Source organism: Curcuma longa, chromosome 11 (assembly GCF_044706935.1).
Source record: "Curcuma longa cultivar G26 ecotype Majalengka, Jawa Barat chromosome 11, ITB_CL_G26_1.1, whole genome shotgun sequence".
NCBI lineage: Eukaryota > Viridiplantae > Streptophyta > Magnoliopsida > Zingiberales > Zingiberaceae > Curcuma > Curcuma longa.
This window is the reverse complement of record NC_133871.1, coordinates 28,057,949-28,084,138: the sequence shown is the minus strand read 5'-3', so window position 1 is coordinate 28,084,138 and position 26,190 is coordinate 28,057,949. Positions and strand designations below refer to the sequence as shown.

At 36.5% G+C, this 26,190-nt stretch overlaps 4 protein-coding genes and 3 non-coding genes across 7 annotated transcripts; 6 read left to right on the top strand and 1 right to left on the bottom strand.

Annotated features, from left to right (window-relative positions):
* The first annotated feature begins 3,988 nt into the window (after positions 1-3,988).
* LOC141842464 (small nucleolar RNA SNORD14) lies at positions 3,989-4,110 on the top strand. The gene has a single exon (XR_012602903.1). It is a non-coding gene; the product is annotated as a small nucleolar RNA SNORD14 (small nucleolar RNA).
* A 70-nt stretch (positions 4,111-4,180) lies between these two features.
* LOC141842466 (small nucleolar RNA SNORD14) lies at positions 4,181-4,304 on the top strand. Its single transcript, XR_012602904.1, has one exon. It is a non-coding gene; the product is annotated as a small nucleolar RNA SNORD14 (small nucleolar RNA).
* A 282-nt stretch (positions 4,305-4,586) lies between these two features.
* On the top strand, positions 4,587-4,707 carry LOC141842463 (small nucleolar RNA SNORD14). The gene has a single exon (XR_012602902.1). It is a non-coding gene; the product is annotated as a small nucleolar RNA SNORD14 (small nucleolar RNA).
* Positions 4,708-7,767: 3,060 nt separating this feature from the next.
* On the bottom strand, positions 7,768-11,396 carry LOC141837784 (CDPK-related kinase 3-like). Its single transcript, XM_074725155.1, has 11 exons — positions 10,854-11,396; positions 10,602-10,732; positions 10,260-10,301; positions 10,048-10,153; positions 9,848-9,926; positions 9,347-9,643; positions 9,059-9,168; positions 8,740-8,847; positions 8,538-8,600; positions 8,260-8,427; positions 7,768-8,172 (listed from the first exon to the last, which is right to left on the bottom strand). Exons 1-11 carry the CDS (start codon positions 11,394-11,396, stop codon positions 8,056-8,058), a joined length of 1,764 nt encoding a protein of 587 aa, XP_074581256.1. The 3' UTR covers positions 7,768-8,055.
* A 3,269-nt stretch (positions 11,397-14,665) lies between these two features.
* On the top strand, positions 14,666-16,639 carry LOC141841477 (MADS-box transcription factor 16-like). The gene is made up of 7 exons (XM_074729651.1): positions 14,666-14,853; positions 14,973-15,039; positions 15,153-15,214; positions 15,328-15,427; positions 15,626-15,667; positions 16,293-16,337; positions 16,481-16,639. The coding sequence occupies exons 1-7, from the start codon at positions 14,666-14,668 to the stop codon at positions 16,637-16,639; spliced, it is 663 nt and encodes a 220-aa protein (XP_074585752.1).
* A 2,309-nt stretch (positions 16,640-18,948) lies between these two features.
* LOC141837509 (protein terminal ear1 homolog) lies at positions 18,949-20,537 on the top strand. Its single transcript, XM_074724892.1, has 4 exons — positions 18,949-19,394; positions 19,935-20,057; positions 20,159-20,300; positions 20,394-20,537. The coding sequence occupies exons 1-4, from the start codon at positions 18,949-18,951 to the stop codon at positions 20,535-20,537; spliced, it is 855 nt and encodes a 284-aa protein (XP_074580993.1).
* Positions 20,538-20,962: 425 nt separating this feature from the next.
* LOC141840024 (proteasome subunit alpha type-7) lies at positions 20,963-24,496 on the top strand. The gene is made up of 3 exons (XM_074727906.1): positions 20,963-21,216; positions 21,321-21,735; positions 24,203-24,496. Exons 1-3 carry the CDS (start codon positions 21,044-21,046, stop codon positions 24,362-24,364), a joined length of 750 nt encoding a protein of 249 aa, XP_074584007.1. The 5' UTR covers positions 20,963-21,043; the 3' UTR covers positions 24,365-24,496.
* Positions 24,497-26,190: the final 1,694 nt, after the last annotated feature.

Below are 26,190 nucleotides of genomic sequence, written 5' to 3'. Positions count from 1 at the left end.
AATTCGATTAACGATCGCTAATTTTAGCGACCGATGTCTCTTTATTTCTTCTTCTTTTCGTCTCTTCTCTTTTTCTCCTGTCTCTTCTCTTTGTTTCTGAGCAAACTCTAAATCGTCCTAGCTACTCAAATGGTTAATATTCTGGTAGCTTGTTCGCCCCTCGGACCTTGTCGTTCAAGAAGAAATGAAGATAAAAACTCTTCTCCACGAAGAAATCACTATAAAAAAAATCATGATTAACGACTGAATTTTCGATCGCTAAATTCGATTAACGATCGATAAAATAAATCGCAAAAAATTTCGTCATAATTCAATTTAACAATCGAATTTGAATTCGGTCGCTAATTTCGATAGCGACCTTATTTCTTCTTCTCTTCGTCTCTACTCTTCTTCTCCTGCCTCTTCTCTTTGTTTCTGAGTCAACTCTAAATCGTCCTAGCTACTCAAATAGTTAATATTCTGGCAACTTGTTCGCCCCTCGGACCTCGTCGTTCAAGAAGAAATGAAAATAGAAACTCTTCTCCACGAAAAAATCACTATAAAAAAATCATGATTAACGATCGAATTTTCGGTCGCTAAATTCGATTAACGATCGATAAAATAAATTATAAATTTTTTTTCGTAATTCAATTTAAAGATTGAATTTGAATTCAGTCGCTAATTAGTGATCAATTTCAAATTCGGTCGCTAAAATTAGCGATCGATTTGGAGTTCAATCGCTAATTTTAGTGACCGATGTCTCTTTATTAATTTCTTCTTCTCTTCGTTTATTCTCTTCTTCTCCTGTCTCTTCTCTTTGTTTCTGAGCCAACTCTAAATTGTCCTAGCTACTCAAATGATTAATATTCTAGCAGCTTGTTCGCCCCTCGGATCTCATCGTCCAAGAAGAAATGAAGATAGAAACTCTTCTCCACGAAGAAATCACTATAAAAAAATCATGATTAACGATCGAATTTTCGATCGCTAAATTCGATTAACGATCGATAAAATAAATCATAAATTTTTTTGTCATAATTCAATTTAACGATCGAATTTGAATTCGGTCGCTAATTAGCGATCGATTTCGAATTCGGTCGCTAAAATTAGCGACCGAAAGCTAAAATTAGCGATCGATTTGGAGTTCGGTTGCTAATTTTAGCGACCGATGTCTCTTTATTTCTTATTCTCTTCGTCTATTCTCTTCTTCTCCTGTCTCTTTAGCGATCAAAATAGTGTAAATAGTGATCAATGAGCCTTGGTCATCTATCCCATGGGATTGTGTACTTTGATAGATGATCTTGCAAAAGAGAAGAGAAAACCTATCTATATAGTTATTGAAAGGTTCAAACAATAGTTGGGGGTCTCCTTTATTGGCCAGATTGTCTAACACTATCTCATAGAAATTGTAAACCTACAAAATAATGAACATATATATATATATATATGTTTAAAATTTTAACCTGATTTAGTTTATTAGACTTTTCATTTTCTAAAAATAAAAAGGCTTAACTTTCATTTATTTTTTGGTTATTTACCCACTCTATGACATACAAAGGTTTTTCAGGTTCATAGTTATCATATTTCTATGCTGTTAATGTTGAATGACTCTAAAAGAAAGAGTTAGAGCTGAACTGCTATAAAATATAAGTTTACTATGACTCTTAACATAATGCAATTAAAAAAAGAAAATAGGGATTGGCTTGGGCTAGCCTAGGTATTGGGCTATGCTTCCCCCATGTGTCATTTATTTTATATTACATATATCAAAGAGTAAAATAGGTTATGATTCATTCTTCGTATGCACAACCAGACAAATAGTTGAGGTGTATTTTACCTGAAATTAAAGGGATCCTAGTAGACCTAAATAACATTTTTTTTCCTAATTCATGATAGGTTAATTAGTTGGCCCTCCAGCCAGGGAGAGGCTCGTGCATGGCTATTGCTCTGACACAAAGAAAAGAAGGAACGGGCGACGCCTTGCGAGATCCGCTTGAATGATGCAACGACAGCGTAGGGTTCACCACCAATCCCTTCGCCATAGTTGCCTGTGCCATCTCTCTCTCTCTCTCTCTCTCTCTCTCTCTCTCTCTCTCTGCCCAAAGATTTGGGCGAAGGGAAGATGCACGCGGATAGAAATAAACCCAAAAGGCCGCTGCAGACGTGGTGCCCCTAAGTCGTGACTCATTACGTTAACTCGTCGTGAACTATTGTACACCGATGGATCTAATTCGTATCCCAAGTCGTGTAATATTTTGTGTGCTCTTATTACCAACCTCCATCTATCTCGTCACCTACCGCATCGAAGCGGTCCGTTAGTCCGGCGGGACATAACCTCCTCCCACATGAGGCTGATGTGGCGTCCTCTACTTGAAAGCCTTGATATGCCCCGCGATGGGACGCATGGGCAATCGAAGGCAACGGTTATTGAGAGGAAAAAGTGCATTTGTAGTCGACTCACCTAATCCGACCCTGGGTTAGGTGGGATTCAAAATCCCTGCAATTATAAATCTTTAGAGCCGTTTAATCCAGGATTATTATTGATAATTTTAATTATTTATTTAAAATTAATAATGATAATTTTATTTGATTTGAATTACAATCGTTTTTGAAGTAATATAGTATCATCCTCAAGAATGCGATTACTTTCATAGTCTAAGATTTTTTTATAATTTTAAAAATTAATAAAAATATCCGATTAAAAAGGATTGACTACCATTAACAACAAGATAATAAATAAATTTTTTTATTATATATCCGATTTTCATCGACAGATTTTAAAATATAAATTTTATAATATTATATCTTTGAATTTAAATTATGATTCTAACATAACTCTTATTTTGTAGACTTGTTTTGTTAAATATGTCTAGTAAGTGAGTCCATATCATCAATCCAATATTCCACTCTTCAAATATTTTAAATTTTATAATTAAATATCACAAATTAAATATTTATAGGTTTCATCTATCAAATATCTCATATCCAAATATCTCAAATTCCATAATCAAATATCTCACTTATCAAATATTGATGGCTCTACTTAGAGGGTATTAAAAATGAATTCAACCCACCAACCCAATCTGAGTCGATTAGAAAATTATCAAATTAAGACGGGGGATTTTCAAGTTCGGATCAAGTTCGAGTTGGAGGATTTTGGATTGAATTAAGTACGAGTCAAGCTTTGATTCACCCAAATTTAGAATTTAGAGATTTTTTAGGATTAAATAAAATTTTATTTTAAAATTTAAGATATTTTAATATAATATTAATATGATAAAGTATTAAGATAGAAGTAGAAATTCATCAAGGAAAATGATAAAAAAATATTTTTTTTTAAAGTTATTCGGGTTGGTCAGGTTATACGGATTCGGATTTAGAGTTTTCGAATTAAGTTCAGATTCGAATTGAGATCTTTATATAATATTTTTACTTCGATCCGATCCATTCTAATTGATATCTCTAGTCCCACTATCATTTTATTAATTTACATCTAATTTTATATTTAAATAAAATTAATTATATTTTTTAATTTAATATATTTCATCTATAATTTATCCATAAAATTTTTATACTTGATATTTATCTACAAAATTAATTTTTATACTTTATATATATATATATAAAAGGGATAATCTTTATTAATGAACACTTCATTTAAAAAAATAAAAATAATAATGCGGAAATATTCTCTATCCATGATATATCATGATGTTATCTTCTAGTGTTTGGGGTTGGGTTGGGCTTTATCTCTTTTGAGCCCAAGGAAAGGTTGTGCAAGTACTAGAAACTTCTAGTTCTCTCTATAAATACGTGATATATCCTCCACGATTTCATCAAATCACGAAACCCTAATTTTCTACCATCTGCGCCGGCACCACGGCCTTTCGATGCCCTTCTTCTCTTGCAGTGCTGGATCCAATGTTGGTACTTACTGGATAAGCTGCACCTTCGACGGAAGTTTTGCGTGTCGTCAATGTCTTTATGTTTGTTTTGTTTCCCCTTTTTTAGTTTCGTATGATGAGTAATCTAAAGGCTTGTTTCTCAAAATATTCGCAGTTGCCGCCTAAGAGCTTTCGCCACGCCAGGCTTGAGAGCTTGTGCTGCTCAATTCTTCCTTGGATGACTGAGGGACTTATTTTCGCAATTTATGTTTTTACGGATCTTTATTGACGTGCTTTTATTATCATACTTCACTTCGTTCCTTCTGTGATGACCCTTCTAAGGCTTGTTTCTCAAAACATTCGCAGTAGCCGCCTGAGAGCTTTCGCTTCGCCGAGCTTGAGAGCTAGTGCTGCTTAAATTTCCTTCCTTGGATGTCTGAGACAATCAAGAAAATTTTTCCTTCTCTCGGTTTGAAATTTCAAGTTTTGATTTAATTTGTTATTGTCTTATGATTGTTTAATGAGTTGTTGAAATATATTTGTTTTAGTATTTCCACGTTTTTGCCTGTCTTGATTTTGTGATATATTTATTATGTGATTTATTAATTGGATCAACGATAGATAACTATACTTAAGTTTCGTCAATTTTTTGAACTTTGTATGTTCTTGCTAAGTTTCAATTGTTTTATTTCAATATTGTATAGTTTTTAGAAAAATGGTTTTTGCTTCCAATGATGACAAATTCTAAGGCCTGTTTCTCAAAACATTCGCAGTGGCCGCCTAAGTGCTTTCGCCTTGCCAGGCTTGAGAGCGATGCTGCTTAATTCTTCCTTGGATGTCTGAGGATTTTTATTATCGTTGATTGTCATAATTTTTTTGTGATGTTCTAGTTTATATGTTCGGGAATTTAAGCGGAAACATAAGTTCGCTTTTAGCGTCGGTTGTAAGTTTCTGTTATGGCTTTATCAGATACATTTTTCTCTCACTGCGCTGTTTTGAATGAATAAATCATTAATACGGACAATTTTCGCATGAGCGGCATATTTCAATAGATTATATATCTCTTAGGGGATGCAGACTCGCGTAAAGAATAATTTTGCAGGGAAACAACAATCGATGGATTGCATGTTCTCGATATGAGTGCAATGTTCTTCAGAAGTGCCTTGGAGTTTCGAGATCAAAATAAGACAATTGAGTCTTCTTATGGCAGTTCGATGGCTTGATCAAGAAATCAAATGTTTCTTTTTTGTCTTAGTGTTTCTCCGTGTTTCTGTAGCCTCAACCTCTTCCAATTTAGAAATCGAAGAAAATGAACTAAATCTGATTTAATTACCTGCATGTCTCCCTTTGCAACTTGCTATGCAATTCGATCGATATAACTCAAGCCCTCAATTACCCTTCTAGTGTGAGCCACATGCTTCATCTTTGCCTCCTTACGCTGCATGATCTGACGCTAGACCTTCGACGTGGAATCCTCAACCGGATTGAGCCTTCCTTCACGTTGGTGGTGCTGAGGAACGCGGCGGAGACGAGGGCCGCCTTCTGCTAGGCCGTCAGCGCCGCCGGCCCTCGATGGCATTCTGCTACAGATGTCATAAACCACGAGGAGACAGCTCATCGAACAGAATGTGCGGATCAATGGATGCAGCTGTAACAGGAAAAGGATTCCTTCTCCCGCAAGCTCACCCATCACCACCCTCCAACTGTCTTGTTGCATGGTGCCCTTGCAAAATCATATCACATAACATGTCTTTTCTAGCCAACGTGACATCTGTTCGGAGAGTAAATAGCAAGTTTGTTATGAGATTTCACGAGTGAATCTGAACATATTGATTCTTGTTTAAAAAATTACAGTAGAAACAAGTCGCTATTATCTATTATTTTATAAAATTTCATCAGTGATTTTGAACATTCTGGCTCTGATACAATTTGTTAAAAGAAGTTAAGAAGAAGGTCAATTTGCTAATGATGGAGTAATTTACTCGCAGAGTTCGAAGAGCCTGTCCAGGCTTCTGCAAATATCTTTGATCAAAAGGTAGTCTCTGAGGATTCGAAGAGTTTTCGTCGTCTCATAGGCGAACAGTTTGTGGATGAAGTTATGGTAACGTGTTCACTAATTTTACATAAATTATCGTTCCAGTAAAATAATTTTGTTAATTTTCCTCTCTCGCCTTGATCTTCCGTGAAGCAGAACACAAAAGCTTAGAAAAAAATTTTGTGGGAAAATATTTTGGGCAAGTTCTTAGATAGAAGAATATATCAGTTATTCCTCGACCACAAGAAGCAGTCAGTCAAATTACATATCCAAAGTGATTTCCTTGCTCTCGCTTTCATTGTTAGAAAAGAAATCGTACGTGCAAAGATATACAAGCCAAGGATGAATCTTAATTGGAATCCCCAATTAGATATCGGGATTTAAGCAACTCGATCGAAGAAGATTTTTTCCCCAAGATTTTTCCTGCCGGCACTGCTTTGAATTTTCTTCTACTACCTACTGCCCTTCCTCCTTTCTCTTCTATTTATACACATAGGACGAGTTGTTGAACTTCGAAATCAGTAATTAGATTTTCAGCGACCGATCGGTGATGGCGGAGGAGAGTACTGTGAGGAAGGGAGAGAACTTCAGCTGCTGCGGCGGCGGAGGGTGGAAGTGGACGGAGGAGAGGCACACGTGGTTCATGAATAGGCTGGAGGAGTCCGTCGTATGGGCCGTCGTCGGCGCCGGCTTTGAGCTTGACCGGGTCATCCCCGACAGCGCCACTGAGTCGAACCGAGGCCGTATGAGCCACCAGCGGTCGGACCGGTTTGCGCGTCCACGACCGCAGCGGCGGCGGCGGCCGCCGCGGAAGGAGACTAGATTTGGTTCCCAAGATTCGTGCAGCAGCGACGGCGACACGTAGGATTGAGTTCTTAGCGGTCGGAGTTCTTTACTTTTTTCTGTTTTTATAGAAAAAAATTATCTTTTTTTTCCTTCAGAAAAAAAATTCTGTTTTTTTTCCCTTCTGATTTTAGATTATGTAAGTTGATGATTGAGTTTAGTCAATATGACTGAATTATTCAGGTGCCAATTGCTTATTAATCTGGGAAAAGTTCGATACCTTGTGCCAAACACACAAAAAAGGGGAGAAAACGTTGATATTTTCTAATTCGTTTTTATTCTTTGCAAGGCCAGCCAAATCATAAGTCTGTTGCCGAGCCATAGTCTAGCGAGAATCTAAAATCTCCAATGAGACCTTTCTCTTCGACCAAAGATATTGTTATTAACCCCCGGCACGGGGCAACAACAAAGCATTCACGAGGACACAATTTGAATCCCAACTATGATGTATTATATTGATATTTCAAAATTTATTTGATGAACTAATCAAGAGGAAAATTATCCGTCTCCCAAACTAATTGAGTCCAAAGCTTTAAGCTCATATATTTAGATTATCAAAAAAAAATTTATTAAAACTAACTTGTGGACACAAAATTGAGAAAACTTATTTCTTGGGGATTCAATTTATCAATAGAACATAAACTTGTCTATATACCCGTGGGACAACCACTTAGTATTATAGGATATGTGATGGGAAGCTACACGTGAGAAGCAGGTTCTAATCATGATGATTCGACCATTTATATATAATATATATAACTAACTTGTGGATAACATTGGTTTAAGAAAATTGTGAGCCCTTTCCTTGTTCTATGGAGCAAAACGTGCAGTCATAGTTGATATTTTGAAAAGAACTAACATGCTATGATCATACAATTTCATCTGTCGCAAGCATTTTAGGAGGATAAGATTGCAAAATGATACAAGTACCCCAGAAAAAACCTTACATGAATAAATAAATAAATTTGCTGTTTTTTATATCAAAAATAAAAAAAATAAATTCATAAGAAAAAATACAGATGTGTGACTTGTAAAAACTATCCTAAATGAAAATGACTAAAGTCCAAGATACCTTCGGTGTGATAAACCTTTCATCCATTGACTCAAATAGCTTAAAAAGTAATGCAAAAGTTTTTTTTTTTATCTTACAAAAGAGATTATAAGGTCTATCATCCAATCCCATAAGGATGTTTTGCTGACCCCCAACTGGTGAAGAAAAGACAGGACAGCGTTCTATTCGGTAGGTATGTATACACTACACACATACTTACATCAGTATATTATTTGAAGAGGAGTTTATTGTTGTATTGTGTTCGATCAGCGAACTGTGACGCCGTGCAAGTATTTGGTGTACCCGTAAAAACTGAACTTGCCATCTTCAGGTCTGATCCAGTCTTGTAGAAAGGAATGAGCAATATGAGTGAGGTTCAATTCCTGCAGAGAGCAGTTCTATCATGATCTGATATAATTAACTAGATTTTTCTTTTTACCAGTATAATACCAGTGACTAGTTGCTAGTACCTGAGCAAGCTCTTCGACTGAAACAACCCGATTGCCCACCTGCTCGAAGAGCTGAAATGCTGTGTTTGATATTTGTTCCCATTGTTCCAAAGCCTCAAGCTGATAAGGGCTGATTGCAGCAGCACAAAACTCATCAAAGTCCATCCCGTTTTGTGATAGCGCATGCAACTGTGAATTATAAATATTTCAAAGTTCTCAACTTACTGCAATAATGAAGTTAATTATGCCTAAACAATAAAGCCCTTAACTATTTAATAGCATAAGACAATATGGCTCACTGAATCCATAATCTCAGGAATTCTCGATAATTTCATTGCTTCAGTTGCATTCTGCGAGAGTGCCTGCATAGAGTTCAAATGGGGTACCTCAAGCATGAATCACTAAAAAAGGATAATTGAAACAAAATAACTATCAGGATGTCTATTATCAATAAGTTATAATAAACTGAAGTGCTCGAATGAAGTCAAATAAGCAATATACCATCTGAAAGTTATCGAGGGAAATCAGTCCATCTTTATTTGGTTGCAGTAACTGAAATTGCAATTGCAGATAGAAAAGTTGATCCTCAGTTATAGCTTTGGATAGTGCCTGTTGAACCAAAAAGATTCTAACAAATTAGAATAATAATTCCTGATATAATCTTAAGTTCTGCTCAGAATGCCTGATAACTGTGAAGAAATATTGTGGCCATATATACTTTACACACAACCTTTACCTAACAAAAACTAAGGTACGTCAACTTTATTGGATATCACTTAGTTATACACTATTAAGCCAATCCACATGACATGTACAGTACCGTCAGTGCAGCCCGTTTTAGAGGAGAAGTGCGAAGGTACAATTTGATTAACCTATATACAAGCATATCCAGAGGAATTTGCCTTTGTTCATTTCGCAACCAAGGGTGAGCTAACACAAAAAAGAAACATATATTTGCTATCAGATGATAACAATCACAAAAAATAAGTTACAAAAATAATAATTTAGAGAATGGAAGATTTAAATATCATTTAGTAATATAATGAATCTCATGTATTTTTATAATTGATAACATAAAATTTGAGTGAACAACAGTTTAACAGCTTACTCAAAGCCTGAACAGCTGTCATCCTTTTCCTGTAATCCTTGTTCAAAAGCCTCTTCACAAAATCTTTAGCTTCTGCAGATACGTCAGGCCACGGTGCATCATCAAAATTAGGATCAGCCCTCAATACTGATCGAAAGATTCCGGATTCAGTCCGTGCCCAGAAAGGTCTCCTTCCACATAGTAGAATGTAAGTTATGACACCGATGCTCCACATATCTGCTTCAGTGCTGTATGATCTATGTAGGACTTCAGGAGCAACATAGTATGAACTTCCAACAGTGTCATTTAGCCTTTCATCTGTGACCAAAGATTCCACTCTTTAATAATAGCATAAAAATAAAGCAAAAAGGTAGATCACATGGCACAATTGATCTGGTAGAAAGTCAAGTGGGAAATCTAGATACTTAGTTCCCCCAGTGTTGTATAGCTACATGTTTGCAACTATCTCAGTGCATAAGGAAACAAAAACAAATTAATACACCGAATATGACATCTTATCACCTGCTCTGATAAAATCAGAAAGACCAAAGTCAATTAACTTCAATGGAGAACTTTCATCTTTAGTTGCGAAGAGAAAATTCTGTTACACCGTAGAGAAGAAGACATCAGCAACAAATATGGGGTTTAATTAAAAGCAAGAATAAGATTAAAAGCAATTTATTTAAAACTTATATAAGAAGCATCAAGCAAAAATAGTGAACCTCTGGCTTTAGATCACGATGGACAACACCTTGAAGGTGAGAAAAGGCTACCACGTCCAGCATTTGCACAACAATTGCTTTTGCATCTTCCTCAGCGTACATTCCTCTTTGAAACAGAAGGAATAAAATAAATAAATAACTACTACTCTGAATGAAGGCCAGAAATGAAACTTCTGATGAGTGCAAACAAATTAATTAAAGAATTCGCTTACCTGGACAAGATTCTAGCTAATAACTCTCCGCCTTCACATACTCTGAGAAAGAATGTTAGAGAAGTATAGTGAATAACACGTACCAAATACACTAAAAGATTTGAGGCACATTGCCTATTGTGACAGATATGATGAGAAACGATAACGTAAAGGATATATAGATTACATGCATTTGTTAAGAATGCAAATAACCAACACTGTCAATTTAATTACCTAATGCTGAATGTAGTTAAACATTACAAGTTAAAAAGAAGGCCATGTAATTATTTTATGTAAACCAAACACATGGAAATATTCAAAATAAATTACTGGTAAAGTCAAAAGGATAGAAATAAGGCATACTCCATTATGATATAGACATTGAGGGCATCCTCACATGCTTCATAAAATTTAACAAGATTTTTGTGCCCAGACAAAGCTTTCAGAATTTTAACCTCCCTACCCACATCTTCGATCGATATTGGTGTTGTCATCTGTAAAAAAACTCAATAAAAAACCATGTGAAAGCACCAATGCATTGACTCTCACGAAGTAATCAAATAACTGTACTTGTTTATAAAATTAGACATGTATAGTTGGATAATGTCACAGCACCTTAGCTTTGGGAATGATCTTGACAGCAACAGTTTGGCCTTTCATCTCCCCTTTTTTCGCTGTGGCCAAGCACGTATTCCCGAAATGGCCGCGTCCCACCTCCTCCCCAAGATGATACGTCGACCCAAAGTTCTTCCCATATCCGAAGGTTTTATCAAGCAGTTGCTCCGGATCCACCGCGCCGCCTCCGGTCCCGACCGCATCCTTTTTCTTCGCGGCTCCCTGCCGTTTGGCAAGTGCCGCCTTGATGTGTTTGGCTGGCGACGGCGGCGGGAAGGGCCGTCCGAAGAACCTCTTCGAGGTGGACCTCGCCGGAGTTGGGGATACGCCGCCGTCGGGGAGAGAGCTGACGTCTCCCGGGGGGTAAGGACTGGGCCAGGTGGATGACTTGCGGACCGGGAAGGGGGAGGCGCTGCCTTCTCCCGCATGGGGAGGCGGAGCACCAGATGCGTCCGCGTTGTCAGGAATCGTCTTTTTCCTCCGGCTCCGATGCCTTCCGTAATCGTCCTTGACGGAGATGCACGTCCCGTGGCATTGTCCCATTCCTCCTCCTCCTCCTCCTCCTCCTCCTCCGCCTCTGCGCGCCGACGCAGCTGCTTCCTCTTTCCTCCTTCTCTTCTTATCCTGCTTCTCGAATCGATCGATCAATGGAGGGTCTAATCGGCGCTACGGCGGTCAAAGGCACGGCATCGGACGGTAGGACGAGAGATGTGGCGTGGGAGGCGAGCCCGAGAGGCGTTCGTTACTAAATAGTGGCTCAAAGAAAGTATCAAACTTGAATTAATTACACTCGAGGGGCTAATATGTAAAACTAAAGGACCACAATCCAATAGTCCTCCAGTATTCTATTAGCCAATAAAAGCTCGACACGACTCGAATTCAACGCGGAACCTGTTCAAAGGATCCAAACTGGGAATGTTGCCGATCAAGATCTTTTTTACTCCCGCCACAGCTAAAAGGCGCGACGGTTGTTTGAATTATAGATGATATTAAACTATTATTTCAGAAATTATTCGTATTTTTAAATTTATTTAATGGATGAATTGTCAGGAAGATCATTCATTTTCATAATTAATCTGATCAATACTGAATTAATTTAAAAAATAACATACATCTTGCTAGAATGTGTAATCATCGTTCTTTTACAAGTTGTACAAAGGTTGACTTTTAGAATAGTCTTCATTGATATTCGAATTCTGTTTTTTTTTTAATTATCCTTACAGGGATAAAATTTATTATTGTCTCGATTGTGCTACTATCAAAAAAAAGACTACTGTTTGAGAGGGAGTTGCAATACTTATCCCAAGCATATTAATTAGTACATTAAAGGTGTTTAATTTTACTATCTTGTTATACTCAGAGACAGATCCTCTCTAAATTTTAATATTTAGTATTGAATATGGCGTATGAATTAAATTTTGAATATATCAACATTTAAGTTCATTTGCACTTGGAGTTGCAATGCGCCGTATTTAAATTCAAATATATATTTTTTATCTTAATTAACATCATTAATTATCAAACTTGTCTCACCTAATCCCCGCTTTACTTGACTTTTCTTCTTAAAAGAAAAGAAGAAATCTGTAGCATTGCTTCCTTCGTAATTTGTCATATCCTTTTGACTTTATTACGGTCGACACCGACGCTTGACAAATTATTTCTCGGTCCAGTTTTTTAAAAAAATGAAATTCCCAAATTATAATCTTAATTCTTTTATTTTATATTTTTTAGTTTAAAAATATTACCATTTAAATTAAATATACCTAATACTGATACCTCATATTATACTTTTTAATTAAAGTGGGCATTCAAATAGGTATCAGTATAAATTCGAACAGCATAAGTAAAGTATAAATACATACTTATAAGTATTTGAAGTCGTTTGAGTGAATGAGTGATTATATGTAATTATATTACATACAAGGCAACTAGACTTGTGAGATTCAAATGGTGAATAATAAAGAAGATTCTTAATTTAATTCCTTGGAAGAATTCATCAACCTTTTCTTTCTTAACCTGGCCACACAAATCTGTGGTTCCTAATTTGAATACTCAAGAAGACTAGAAAAATTAATGGTTGCTATGAACTTGTCAATTGGCTTGGCTTGTAGCCCTCGCACACTGATGACATCCAACTTTAATGAGCATGACCATCAAAATTGACTGACGCTACTCCTACTTCAAGATATTGCTTTGATCCTTGGGCAAAGAATAATTTTCTCAATTCAAGGCTGATCGCAAAAGTAATTTTTTCCATCAGAAGAAGTCTAAAAAAATGACATTAGAGATTGACTTTGTCTTAAAATTAGCACCTTGCAGTGGTTAAACACTTGTAATTACTACTTTTCCGGTTGAATCGGTTCTTAACTGGCTTCATCTTCTTGGAAACTCAAAAGTGGAGCAGTTACTAATTGACTGCTCGAGGTATTCTACAGCATGCAAAAGAAATATATTATATGGTTTGCATCCTTTTTTTCTCTCTCTCTCGCCATCTGCGAATCGCAAGCAACGGAACAACAAAACTGAAAACTTTCAGAAGCAAATAGATAAGAAATTGCAGGTTCTCGATTGTTGGTCAAATAGAATATAGTCGTCGTCCACGCACAGTGCTTACTGTACGCAAGGTTTGGACGGACGACTACCCAAGCCCTCGACGTATTATATATATCCAGTGCCAGATATTTCGAAAGGTTTATATTTTTCATATATAATTAAAAGTGAAAATTAACAACCATTTATAGTTCCATTGTGCAATATATTTCATTTTCTTCTTTTTTTTCACGCAGAGGATGTTTAAGCAGTCTTTTTCGAAATATAAAAATCTTATATTTACACGTCATTTAAATATTTGTACTGTATTCAATATTAGGACGACTACAGGAAAACATTTGAGATTGTGCATTGAAATTAATACTATTTTGCTATTTTCTAAAGTTCGAGTTAATTCGTGCTCGTTTACATATTTATACATTAATCAATTTTTAGAGTGTGCAATTCGAGCATTTTAAGATCGAATCTAAAAGTGTCTATTTACTCAAATCTATGTCAAAATAATTTATAAATTAATTCAAATTTTAAATTCGGAAGGAATGATCACATGCAAAAGAGTCATTTTTAAAGAGAAAAAAAAGAGATGTTTTCATACAACGGAGGATGTGATATGTCATGGCTCTCTCTTCTGAGGAAAAAGAACTGCAACACTTCTCTACTCACTTCTACTCCTTTTGAAGTACTCTAAACCACTACAAACGTTTGTTTGACAAGTAGGTAGGTGACACTTAGCTCAGTCATCCGTTTCTCAGACCGAAGCGAAAAGAGGTTAAACATGCACCAAAAGCAGGAGGAGTCTTTGTTTTGCTTGCAAGTTTATGACCAGTAGAAGCAAGCCTGTAAGTTAGCTAGGAACTCTCCTTACAGAGAGAGTGAATGCTCTTTCCTATAAGTAATATTTTAATCTGAAATACGATTGTGGAAAAATAAAGGTTTTGGGAGGATGTGAGACATGAAAAGTTAGTGATTCTTGCTGGTGGCAAGACATCACATGCTACCAGTCGCTGCATACGAGCCTTTCACTGAAGTGGAAACATTGGGCTCATACGTTGCATCTCTGTCCTCTGCACTCCATTCCTCAACTGGCGAGGGGAAACAGTTCCTTCTTCCACCACTTCCTCTTGCTCCTCTACTTTTTATGGACTAGTGAGTACTTGCTAAGAGAGCTGCCTCTGGTCAGCACTCACTCACCTTCTTCAAGCCTTTTGCTTAATTAATTCTCAGCTTTGCTTTGAGGAGGAGGAGGCGGAGGAGGAGATATCATGGGGAGGGGGAAGATTGAGATAAAGAAGATAGAGAACCCAACCAACAGGCAGGTGACTTATTCCAAGAGGAGGTCAGGGATCATGAAGAAGGCGAGGGAGCTCACGGTGCTGTGTGATGCTGAGGTTTCCATAATCATGTTCTCCAGCACCGGAAAGTTCTCTGATTACTGCAGCCCTTCTACTGAGTATCTATATTTATATATGATTAACTCCCTTTTCTCTCCTTTATTTTTAATGAATTACTTGATACCAAAACATTGAAAAGAAAAATATACACATATATATTTGTTTTGTGTTGTTACAGCACCAAAACTATGTTTGATCGTTATCAGCGAGTGACTGGGATCAACTTGTGGAGTGCACAGTATGAGGTGATCAAGATGAACACCAAAGCTCCAAGACTGGTTTTCTTTGTGTTGTTTCATCAATAATTAAGCTTTTGATTCTGATGCAATTTTATTTCTTTCTTTCTTGGAATGAGAAGAGAATGCAGAATAATTTGAACCATCTCAAAGAGATTAACCACAAACTTCGCAGAGAAATAAGGTAAATCATGATCCTTTTTATTCACTTTCTTTTTATTTATCTATTCATTTGTAAAAACGAGATGATTTTTATTATTATGATTAGCTGATCTAATGATATACTACTATAAACAGGCAAAGGATGGGAGAAGAACTTGATGGGATGGATATCAAGGAACTGCGCGGTCTTGAGCAAAATCTGGATGAGGCATTGAAGGTCGTTCGCAATAGAAAAGTATGAACAACGTCTTCTTCCAAATTTATTCCTGAATTGTTTATTTACGGAAAATAATTTTACTGTGACTTTTAAGTGCTTGTGGCGTATGATTGATTTACTGGTCGATTTATTTGTTAAAAAGATCAGTGAAATCCAAATATAAATAATCAAGCAGCATGCATGAAGCAATTAATATCGGTTTGCATTTGCTTGCAGTATCATGTGATCAGCACTCAAACAGATACCTACAAGAAGAAGGTAAGTCAATTTCTTTTCGCCTGACTAATTTCAAATTAAATTATTTATCACCTTCTCAAATGAATTCAAAACTATATATCAATACATTATACATGGAAACAAGGAATGAACTAGCTAAAACAAGGATTTTCTGAATTATATCGAGATAAAACTGACATATTTGCAAGATGTTTTTCAAATGGAAATAAGAAAGTATTATTTGGCATATGTTTCACTTTTTATTTTCAGATAAGTAATATTATTGTTATTTTGTTTATAGCATAATCATTCGAACCGCTGAATTTAAATAGGTTACTTCAAGATATATATTTATAATAAAATTGAAGTAATACACGAAGAAAATAAAGAGAACTTTATGAATAAATTATGCATGAGAATTTAAAAAAAAAACCTATCTTCTTTTTAAAATATTTTTTGCTGCATGAAGATCTTCCTGTAACAAGGACTGTCCTAAATTTGCTTGATTAGGCTGCTAATCATGCAAAGTGTTTTATCGATTCAAGCAGTTTATCATAAATACGTTTTTTGTAGGCATCTATTATAAGTAATTAAATAACTAGTTAAAATTCATAATTTAGACCATGAAATATATAACTATGCTCATGATCAAGTGGATCGGATGCAGGTTAAGAACTCCCAAGAAACTCACAGGAACTTACTGCATCAACTGGTATAATTATCAACTACAACATTCCAATTTTGTGTCCTGAAGTAGTTAATTAATATATCTAACTGTTCTTTATTTCCTTTAGCATATATGCAGTGAATACTAACTGTTCTCTGTTCATGTATTCTCAAATTTATTAACTATAGGAGATGAAAGAGGATCATGGAGGTGTTTACGGGTACGTGGAAGATATTGATGATGGAGAGGAGGCTCATCCCATGTACTCGTACAGGGTTCAACCCAACCAGCCAAACCTTCAGGCCATCAGATCATATGCATCTCATCATGATCTACGTCTCGCTTGATATATAAATCATGGATCCGATCCATTTAACTCCATATATAATCAACTACGTGCGTGACTAATTGCATGTATGCATGCAACAAACAAATTAATCACTTAATTGGTCGTCTCTGTGGCAGCCATATAAGTGTATTCTATCTATCTATCTATATATAAACAATGTTGAATTAATTAGGCTAATGAAGACTAGAAACTGATTTGTTTTTTGCTAGAAGGAACTAGTGTTGTTAGTGCTGTATGATGGAGCTTTTGGTTAATTATTTATGTGACTGCATGTTAGTGTGCTGATCAGATTATATATGTATATATATTAGCAGCCATCAAACTGTTCTGTTGTGTTTATATATATATTTATCACTCGATCGGTAAACAAAAGATTTAAGTGTGCTCAATTGGAGATGTTAAATAATATGTTTGTTTGCTAAAATACAGATTTCACTATTTCCTTCTCATTCTATGCTTAGCTCAAATTTATAGCTTGTCGAAAACTCTTAAATTTGTATATTTATTGCGTGAATTAAAAAATGTCAATTCTCTTTAATAGCTAGTTAAAATTAAAATTATACTATCTATTATGAAACTCATATTTGTAAGTTATTAAAAAGTCAGAACCCTGATCAAAATGATCATTTAGGTTTAAGTAAATTCAAATAAATTAAATACATGTGAAGAGTATATATCACAAGTTAAATTTGACTGGATCATTTTATATTAATTAAATGCGAAGTCGTTTGTATTCCTATATATTCGCCCTTATTTAATTATTTATGCATCAATAGATATGAGAGTTTCAATTTGGAATGAATTTCTAATGGCAATTGAAGAAGTCAAATTCTTAAGGCAATTGAATTTAGATCAGCTTGCAATTAATAACCTGAAACAAATTAATTTAATAGTTTGTATATCCTAAAAATAATATTATTAACGAAAACGACTAAATAGAATTATTATATGCAGGAGTAATTGCATCTTTTCACATGAGCGTGCCCTCTGCCTCATCTTAACCCATCGCATCAGCCCGATTCGAGCAGACGGATTTCACCCCCAAAAAACTCTATTTAGAGTTGATCCATCGTACTATTATATCGCAGCACGTCTCTCTGTTGAAGTAACCTAGGGACTGAGGATACACGATATCTCCTGGTCACGGCTTAGTTTCTGATGAAGCATAAACAAACTAAGCAGGGTCTTAGATCCCTTGACACCATACGCCCCCTCCCACTTCCTCTCTCTCTTCTATTGTAATGACATTTCTATCCTTTTCTTTTTATTTATTTATTTTTTATTTTCTTTAATTTTTATTTAATTTTATTTTTAATTGATTTTATTTAAAAATAACTCTCATATATTTTTAATTTTATTTAGTTTTATTTTTTAATTAATTTAATTTATTATTTTTTCATCAATACGATATTTTTTTAATTTTATTTAATTTTTATTTAGTTTTATTTTTTAATCAATTTTGTTTATTATTTTTTATCAATACTTTATTTTTAGAATTTTATATAAATTTTATTTAGTTTTATTTTTAATCAATTTTGTTTATTATATTTTTTCCAATTTTATATAAATTTTATTTTTTAATTAATTTTATTTATTATTTTTTTCATAATACTTGTATTTTTTTCAATTTATTATTTTTTAAATTTTGTTTTTTTATTGATTTTATTTTTTTGTTAATCAGTTTTTTTTCAAATTTTTTTGAATAATTTTTTTATATGTTTATAATCTTTTATTTATTTTTAGTTATAAATTTTAGGAGTTATTATTTATAAAAAATTAAAAAGTATGAAAATATGGATCAATAAAATTAAAATATATATATATATATATATATATATATAAAAGTATTAATGAAAAAATAATAAACAAAATTAATTTAAAAAATAAAACTAAATAAAAATTTATATATATATATATATATATATAAGTAAAATAAAATAAAAAAACAAAGAAAAAGAGTAAAAGTGTCATTTAAATAGGAGAGAGAGAGAGGAGAGGAGGGGGGGGGGTGCGGTGGAGGGGGGGTGGGAAAAGCAATTTGCGTCTTAGATTTCCAAAATCTAAAATCTTGCTTTAAGTCTTGTCGCTTTAATGCTTCGCCTTCATTTCTTGCGGTTTTAGACGTTCCATACCGAGTAATCATTAGATGGATCTCACACCCTTCCCTAACTACTGCACCGCATTGACTCCCCAACATCATCTATATATTCTGATATATCGCCGCCGTTACCATTCCATCACCCTTTTCGCCTAGCACCACCGCTTCTCCTCGGTCTCCTCCCCTTCATTCACCAAGAACGTCGAGCCATGGAGGCCGCTCTGAACCCTCACGCGCCGCCCTACGTTCCGGCTTCCGTCGCTCAGTACTCTCCTGCACCAGCGTGGATTATCTACCAACCTTCTCCTCCTCTAGCTCCTCCTCAGAGTCCGTATTACCCCCCACTCTACTTCTTCGTCCCGCCTTCTCCGGTCGGCCACAGCGACGGAGGTCAGATTGCCGGAGGCTACGATCTCACTGCCGCCGACCTGAGGGGAAAGTCAGAGGAGGTAGTAGGTCGGGTTGCTGACGAGGAGGGGAATAAGTCCGAAGCTAAAGTTATGATTAAGAAAGGTCGTAAGTGGATTCAGCAACGGAAGAATCGCAGGATGAAGCTGCGGGGAGATAGCAGCGAGTGCTTCGTGTTCAACAAGGACGACGATAACGATGGAAGAAAAACCACGCTCATGATCAAGAATTTGCCCAATAGATTCACGTACGAAAGCTTTTCTTCATTCTGTTTCAGCTGATTTCCAACCTTAATTATGTTTCTGAGAAAAGGAGATTAAGCTTAGTAGTTTTAAACATGCAGATCAATGATCCAAATCTGCATATATTGATATATACCACTAACTAGTGCATTTCTCCTATCATTAACCTGATGTTTTATAAACGATACTTGCCTTGAAGTAATAATTCGATCGAAAGACTCAAGTACATAATGGGTGTGAATGCATATTGAAAGAGAATAAAATAGCTTGATGCATTATTATGATTAATCACATATAAACACTCTCAAATTACATGCATATCACATGCTATATTCTATCATGAACGTGTCAGATGACAAGATTAATTGCTACTGTATCTGTAAACAAACAGAAATAGCGGATTTCCATATGCCTATTGACCATATCCAATATCTGCCATAAATACTAATGAATATACATACATATTTGCTGTAAGTTCAACTCTCATCTTCCCTTTCAAGGGTGTCTGAAGCTTACTAATGTTTATAATTACATTCCTTTGGAAGGATGAATAAGGTGGTGCGACTCCTGGACGATCATTGCTGGGAAGTGAACCACCAGTTAGAGGAAAACTCCGACGACATGGTTTTCTCAGAGTTTGACTTTCTTTATCTGCCTGTCGATTTCAAGTTAGCAAATATTTATTTACATTTAATTTGCATTAGTGAACTGCTTGTTAGTTGATTATTTCGTTGGGAAACTAGAAACTGGTTAATTTGTGCGTGTGTAGAACCGGGTTCAACATGGGCTATGCGTTCGTCAATTTCACGTCGGCAATCGCAGCGAGGAGACTCTACGATGCCCTCCACAACTTCCAGTGGAAGACGCATGGCTCGCGCAAGGTATGCGAGGTCACCTACGCCCGAATCCAGGTACGTACGTTACGTAGTTAGTTAATTTTTTGGTGCAACATTAATTCCAATTAAACCATTGGTTTTGAAGGGGTAGTTATAATTAATTTGCAGGGTATTACAGCGCTACGGAATCACTTCAACAACTCGATTTTTGTATGCGGGAACGATGAGTATCTCCCTGTTTACTACGAGCCACCTCGCGACGGCTATCGTCGGCCGGAGCCGCGACTGATCGGTCGACGGCTAGCTAGTTAGATAATTAAGTAGCGATCGATATTAATTGTTTGAAGTACGTAGAAACGGATGTATCTGGCTTTCTATCTATCCCTATCCCTATCCAGCTGAGGGATGACGGAGGAAGCTTGGAAAGATGGAAAGGCAGATCATAACATAATCTTAGCTAGTGTAGTAGCATCAACCGGTTTACAGTATGATGGACTCGACTCGTTTGGTATGATAATATGATATGATATGGTGCGCGAGATGGTTGGAAATTTTATTTATTTATTTATTTGTTTGTGGACTTCATTTCCAATGGGTGAGTGGATGCGCCGGACTGGCTGTAAATTGGAAATAATATTACATAAAGGGTTTTAATTAAATTTATGTTAAAATGCAAGTAAAAAAGGCCCAATTGACACTAAGAGTAGGAACCCGGCCCACATACCACTGCACCTTCTTCTCCAAGAAAACCCTCTTCTTTTTGTGACGACTGCAACGGCATCGGAGAGAAGGCACATCTCGATCCGCGACCGAATCACATGGCTCGCTACGACCGCGCCATCACCGTCTTCTCCCCCGATGGCCATCTCTTCCAGGTTGAGTACGCTCTAGAAGCTGTTCGCAAGGGAAACGCCGCTGTCGGCGTCCGCGGCACCGACACCATCGTTCTCGGCGTCGAGAAGAAATCCACTCCGAAGCTCCAAGACTCTCGGTAATTTCCAATCTCTTTGACTCGTGGCCGGTACGGTTTCATAGTCATCCCATTCGTTTTGGTTTTTTTATGATCCGCCTTCTCCCTGCCCCTTTGCTTCCCAGATCAGTGCGTAAGATCGTGAACTTGGACACCCATATCGCGCTGGCGTGCGCGGGCCTCAAGGCCGATGCCCGCGTGCTCATCAACCGTGCTCGGATCGAGTGCCAGAGCCACCGCCTCACCGTAGAGGATCCTGCCACGGTCGAGTACATCACTCGCTACATCGCCGGCCTGCAGCAGAAATACACACAGAGTGGCGGTGTCCGGCCCTTTGGGCTCTCCACGCTCATCGTTGGGTTTGACCCGTACACTGGCGTGCCTGCGCTATACCAAACAGATCCCTCCGGGACCTTCTCAGCTTGGAAAGCGAACGCCACCGGAAGGAACTCAAACTCGATGCGAGAATTCCTGGAAAAGAACTATAAGGATACCTCCGGACAGGAGACGGTGAAGCTGGCTATTAGGGCACTGCTTGAAGTAAGTTTGGTTACTCCCTTTCCCTTTTTGGTGATGACATTGGTTTACCTTTTTACTGATAAACGACCGTTTTATGTCTAATTGTCTTTAAGTTGCACAACTCTTTGAGGATTCTCATATCTCACCATAGTTCGTATATTTCAATCTACATTCGTCAATTGCGTCAACTGTTAGTAACAACTATTGTTTGTTAAATTTGCAAAATTATGGCTCTAGGCGATTATGTTTTGGATTAGATAGTTAAGTGTGAAAGTGGGCGATAATGTGAATATGAAATATACTTCAGGACTCTTAAGAATAGATGAACATGCATATAGGAAGAGCGAGTTGTTATCCAGCTTCAATTTGTCATATGCTGTGCGGGATGGATTTGGCAAATCAACACCTTGATTGTATGTTTAGAATTTTTCATATTGAGATGTTAGCATGTAGATGCTATTTGAGACATTTTGAACCCTTACAATCGTAAAATGTTATGAAGATGCAATAGGCATGCTTGTCATACCGTAGAACATTTGTAATGATTAGGGGGGATACAATTAGCATCCATTAGCAAAAATGACTGACACTAGAAGATAGCATTACTTTCAAGTTTTACTAGAACTAGAAATGTATACTTGTGAAGGCAATTTATTTCTGATGAGAGTGAGTAGCCAAAAAAAAAAATGAAGTTTTATTGATATTTTAGAAACTAAAGATTCTGATTTAAAGTAGAACTAAAATTTTAATACACGAAATGAAATTTCAAAGATACCAAGGGAAACTAGAGATTTGTTTTGATGGATAGAAATTATTGTAAGTTCGTAAAAAGAGTTTAAATATCATGGCGGGTCTTTTATTCAACAAAGAGATATCAGTAACAATGTCACCAATAAGTGAGTAAATGATTGAAATGGAGTCAAGCATCTGGAATCTTGTCAAATCATCAGGGCCTCCTGTAAACTGAAAGGATGGTTTATAAGACTATGGCATGATCAATTACCTTATAGGTCAAACTTTAGGGCAATTGTGATGCAAGACATAAAAATTTAAGAGCAACAAAGATAATGTAATTGTATTAGATAAATGTGCAGCATTACTAGAAAAATCAAACAAAAATATTAGTATTCTAATGAAATTATCACAAATGAATGATAAATTGAAATGATATAGACATGTTTATGAAGATTACTATTAGGTTGTATAGTGAGATATGTTGGCTTGATTACTGTTGAAGGTGTATGGAGTAGAGGGATGATAAAAACTCTATTTAACATAATTAAAAGTAAACAAAGAGATTTGAATATACTATTGATAGTCTTAGTTTGAGTTAGAAGATTCATATAGTCAACCCCCAAAAAACTCTATTTGTTGTTGTATGCTTGCGTGAGTACTTCGAATGTTCAACATAGTTTTTTGTTAGTCATATATCTTTCTATCTGCATAAGTTTTTCTTCCTTTTATATACGGTTGAATTTGAATGCTATAAATCAAACATTGTTGTGTTGAACAAATAATATAATGGTTAACAGAGGAAGTTATATATAATTAAATAATGGTTGAGCATTTTAGTTATATATAATTTAACCAAACGTCATTAGCCTTGGTGTCCATTTATCAAGATTTCTCGATTTAGAAAGATTCATATTCAATATTTATTTGTAATGAGTATGCTATATCATAGTGACAGAGGGCAAACATCCATGTTGCTCCTGCTGCTTTAGTTTTTTTGTCAAATACTAGAAAGTTGCATCTGCGTCTGGAATTTTGTGAGTGCTATCTTAATATCTTTTTGACCGTTCGTCATGATATATAAGGGATGCCTGTTTTGATGTACAATCCCGATTGGTTCAATCCTGGACCATTGGGCTGTTTGGGATTTGATATGCTTGGATCGTGTGGCATTAGCAGCACAGACCCTCTTCTCGCAGCAGTATGCAGGGTGTCTGCACACTAGATTTTTTAGAGAGAAACCCCCCAATGAGTATGAGTCACTCCTTGATTAGAGCATGGCATTTCAATGTTGATTTGCCAATGCTCCCACGGATGTGGTATAGTGGTAAAACACTAAGAGGAATAAAATAAAAGGATTAGAGTTCGAATCCTGATAGGGATTTGTATTTTGGATATATCTGGTAGGTGAACTAGGGGAAGGGCCGATTATTTTCAGGATTAATTGGGCAAAACTAACACTTGGATTATCAAAAAAAATATTGATTTGCCAAATAATGTTGAAGAAGCTCAAATGACATGCTTCACTAGCTTCATGGTGCAAGTAGAGCTACAAAGTTTGTTCGCAAACTGAGTATATAATTGGGTTGGGATATCTTAGTTCCTGAATTTAAGAGATTAATTTAAAAGGGGAAAACAATTACTTTTCCCTATTCAAAGTTATTTCCTATTTCATACTGTAAGGCACGGATAAACTTAAAAGAAAGCACGGAGTCTTATTTGAGCTTTGATGATGATGATCTTGTTGTTTATTTAGGTGGTGGAGAGTGGGGGAAAGAACATAGAAATTGCAGTAATGACCAAAGAGCAGGGTCTTCGTCAACTTGAAGAAGCTGAGATAGATGCTATTGTTGCTGAGATAGAGGCGGAGAAAGCTGCAGCTGAGGCTGCAAAGAAGGCCCCATCTAAAGATTCCTAAAGTTTGATGTTCTGATGATTTGCTTTCGAATTTGAAACTTGGAATTTGTATGTGAACTCATCTACGATTTCATTTGATCCATACAATTAAGTTTGTCCTGCAACTTATTCAAACCGCTTGCATTTTCCTTTTCCTCCTGGATCGTTGGTGTTACAATTAGTTGTTATCAATTGCACTTTTTTCTCATATTTACTAAGTTATTCGTAAGAGTAATATATTCTCTCTCAATATAAAGAAAATATTCTTTATAAAGAGTAATATATTAAGAGTAATATATATTTACTAAGTTATTCATGGTCAGAAAATTTTGTTAAAACTAAAATATTATCTCTCAATATAAAGAAACTGAAATATTATTTTTACGTTTCTATCGTACGTATCTCTTAAAATTTTGAATCTAATAAGAATTTTTTACAAAGAATAATTTCTCTAGTTTGGAAAATATTTTTAAACTAAAAGCACTCGTAAATAAACAATCGTAACCTATTAAGAAGTCTCCCTTTTACATTTAATATCTTTTAACTATAATCGCAAAAAAAAACACACTGAATTGCAAAATATTCACGTTAGAAGAAAAACAATGCAAGATCTATCCCATCCACGTGTTGCTCCATCGCGACCGCACGGGTTAGGACGGCGCCGATGACTCCAACGGTTAGTTAGCATCCAACGGCCTTCGTCAACTTGCCGGTCGCCGCCCACCAACAGTAACTTTCATTTCTCGGGCTGCGCCCCCGTCGGCAGTTGCCTTCTGCAGCGGTTGTCGGCGATCGACTCCACGTCGACATCTCCGCCATTATATTAGACCTCCACAAACACATATCCGTTAATGGTTTCCTCCGTCCCTCCTCTATATAAATCCCTCTCCATCTCCATCAGTTCCCCAATACACTGTCTTTCTTCCTCGTCATAGAATTACTAGTTCCTGGTGAAATTTCCATTTTTCTGAAGCAAAATTCATCTTCATTTTTGCCGTCGTGTACTGCTTCAGAGCTCGTTCACTTTCATTAATAGAGAGTTTGTTCATGGATCGAGCTCAGTTAAATCTCATCCGGCCGCCGCTTTTGCTGCCTCTCCTACATAGGAATCCTCTGCCGTCGCCTGGCAAGCGAGATCAGCGGCACAGGAAGCGGAAGCCGCGATCGCAGTCGGTGACTCCGACGAAGAACCCGAAGGGGAAGGCCGCTGCTATTGCTCCGCCGCGGGACCACCGTCCTCTCCGGTTCTGCTTAGATTTTGCCGAGTACTCGGTTTATTCGAAGTCCCCGCCGCCGAGCAGCCTGCCGTTGCCGGGGTTCACTCTTGTGAAGCCCAAGAGCGATGGTCTGAGAGGTGTCGGATGGGCTAGTGGTGGCGGCGATGGTGTTGACGCCGGTGCGACTGCTGGCCTCCGGCAACTTCTTGGCCTGTAGAGGTTGTTAGAGATACGCACGACACGAGATGATTCGATGGCGACTCCATTTTTTTTCTGCCATCGATCTTGGATGTGATGCTGTTACAGTATGCAGCCGTGCAGGTCTTCAGAGCACAATTCAATTAGACAATTACAATGCGGAAGTGGCAACTAAATCTTAGAAAGCTACTAAAATAACATTATATACTCATCATTCAAGCATCTCCTAAAGAAAAAAGGGATTAAAAGCTACTACTTATTGTTATTGAGGCCAATTAAGCTAGTACTACAATACATACGATGATTTGGATTTCTTGCCTTTTTCCTTTACAATTCATGTTCATCGATTGCAATTCCATGCGCTCATTTAATTTGATCTTATCGTATTATCGGATTGTGTTCTATATTACTAGCCTTGACAGAGTTGTTGGTT

Excerpts from the sequence above, each read along its gene's own strand:
- LOC141837784 (XM_074725155.1), bottom strand. The coding sequence starts at position 11,396 with ATGGGACAATGCCACGGGACGTGCATCTCCGTCAAGGACGATTACGGA. Across the intron at positions 10,733-10,853 it reads AGATCATTCCCAAAGCTAAG|ATGACAACACCAATATCGAT; the intron begins GTGCTGTGACAT and ends GTTTTTTTACAG. Across the intron at positions 10,302-10,601 it reads AATGTCTATATCATAATGGA|AGTATGTGAAGGCGGAGAGT; the intron begins GTATGCCTTATT and ends ATTCTTTCTCAG.
- LOC141841477 (XM_074729651.1), top strand. The coding sequence starts at position 14,666 with ATGGGGAGGGGGAAGATTGAGATAAAGAAGATAGAGAACCCAACCAAC. Across the intron at positions 14,854-14,972 it reads TACTGCAGCCCTTCTACTGA|CACCAAAACTATGTTTGATC; the intron begins GTATCTATATTT and ends GTGTTGTTACAG. Across the intron at positions 15,668-16,292 it reads CAGATACCTACAAGAAGAAG|GTTAAGAACTCCCAAGAAAC; the intron begins GTAAGTCAATTT and ends GATCGGATGCAG.
- LOC141837509 (XM_074724892.1), top strand. The coding sequence starts at position 18,949 with ATGGAGGCCGCTCTGAACCCTCACGCGCCGCCCTACGTTCCGGCTTCC. Across the intron at positions 19,395-19,934 it reads AATTTGCCCAATAGATTCAC|GATGAATAAGGTGGTGCGAC; the intron begins GTACGAAAGCTT and ends TTCCTTTGGAAG. Across the intron at positions 20,058-20,158 it reads TATCTGCCTGTCGATTTCAA|AACCGGGTTCAACATGGGCT; the intron begins GTTAGCAAATAT and ends GTGCGTGTGTAG.
- LOC141840024 (XM_074727906.1), top strand. The coding sequence starts at position 21,044 with ATGGCTCGCTACGACCGCGCCATCACCGTCTTCTCCCCCGATGGCCAT. Across the intron at positions 21,217-21,320 it reads CCGAAGCTCCAAGACTCTCG|ATCAGTGCGTAAGATCGTGA; the intron begins GTAATTTCCAAT and ends TTTGCTTCCCAG. Across the intron at positions 21,736-24,202 it reads CTATTAGGGCACTGCTTGAA|GTGGTGGAGAGTGGGGGAAA; the intron begins GTAAGTTTGGTT and ends TTGTTTATTTAG.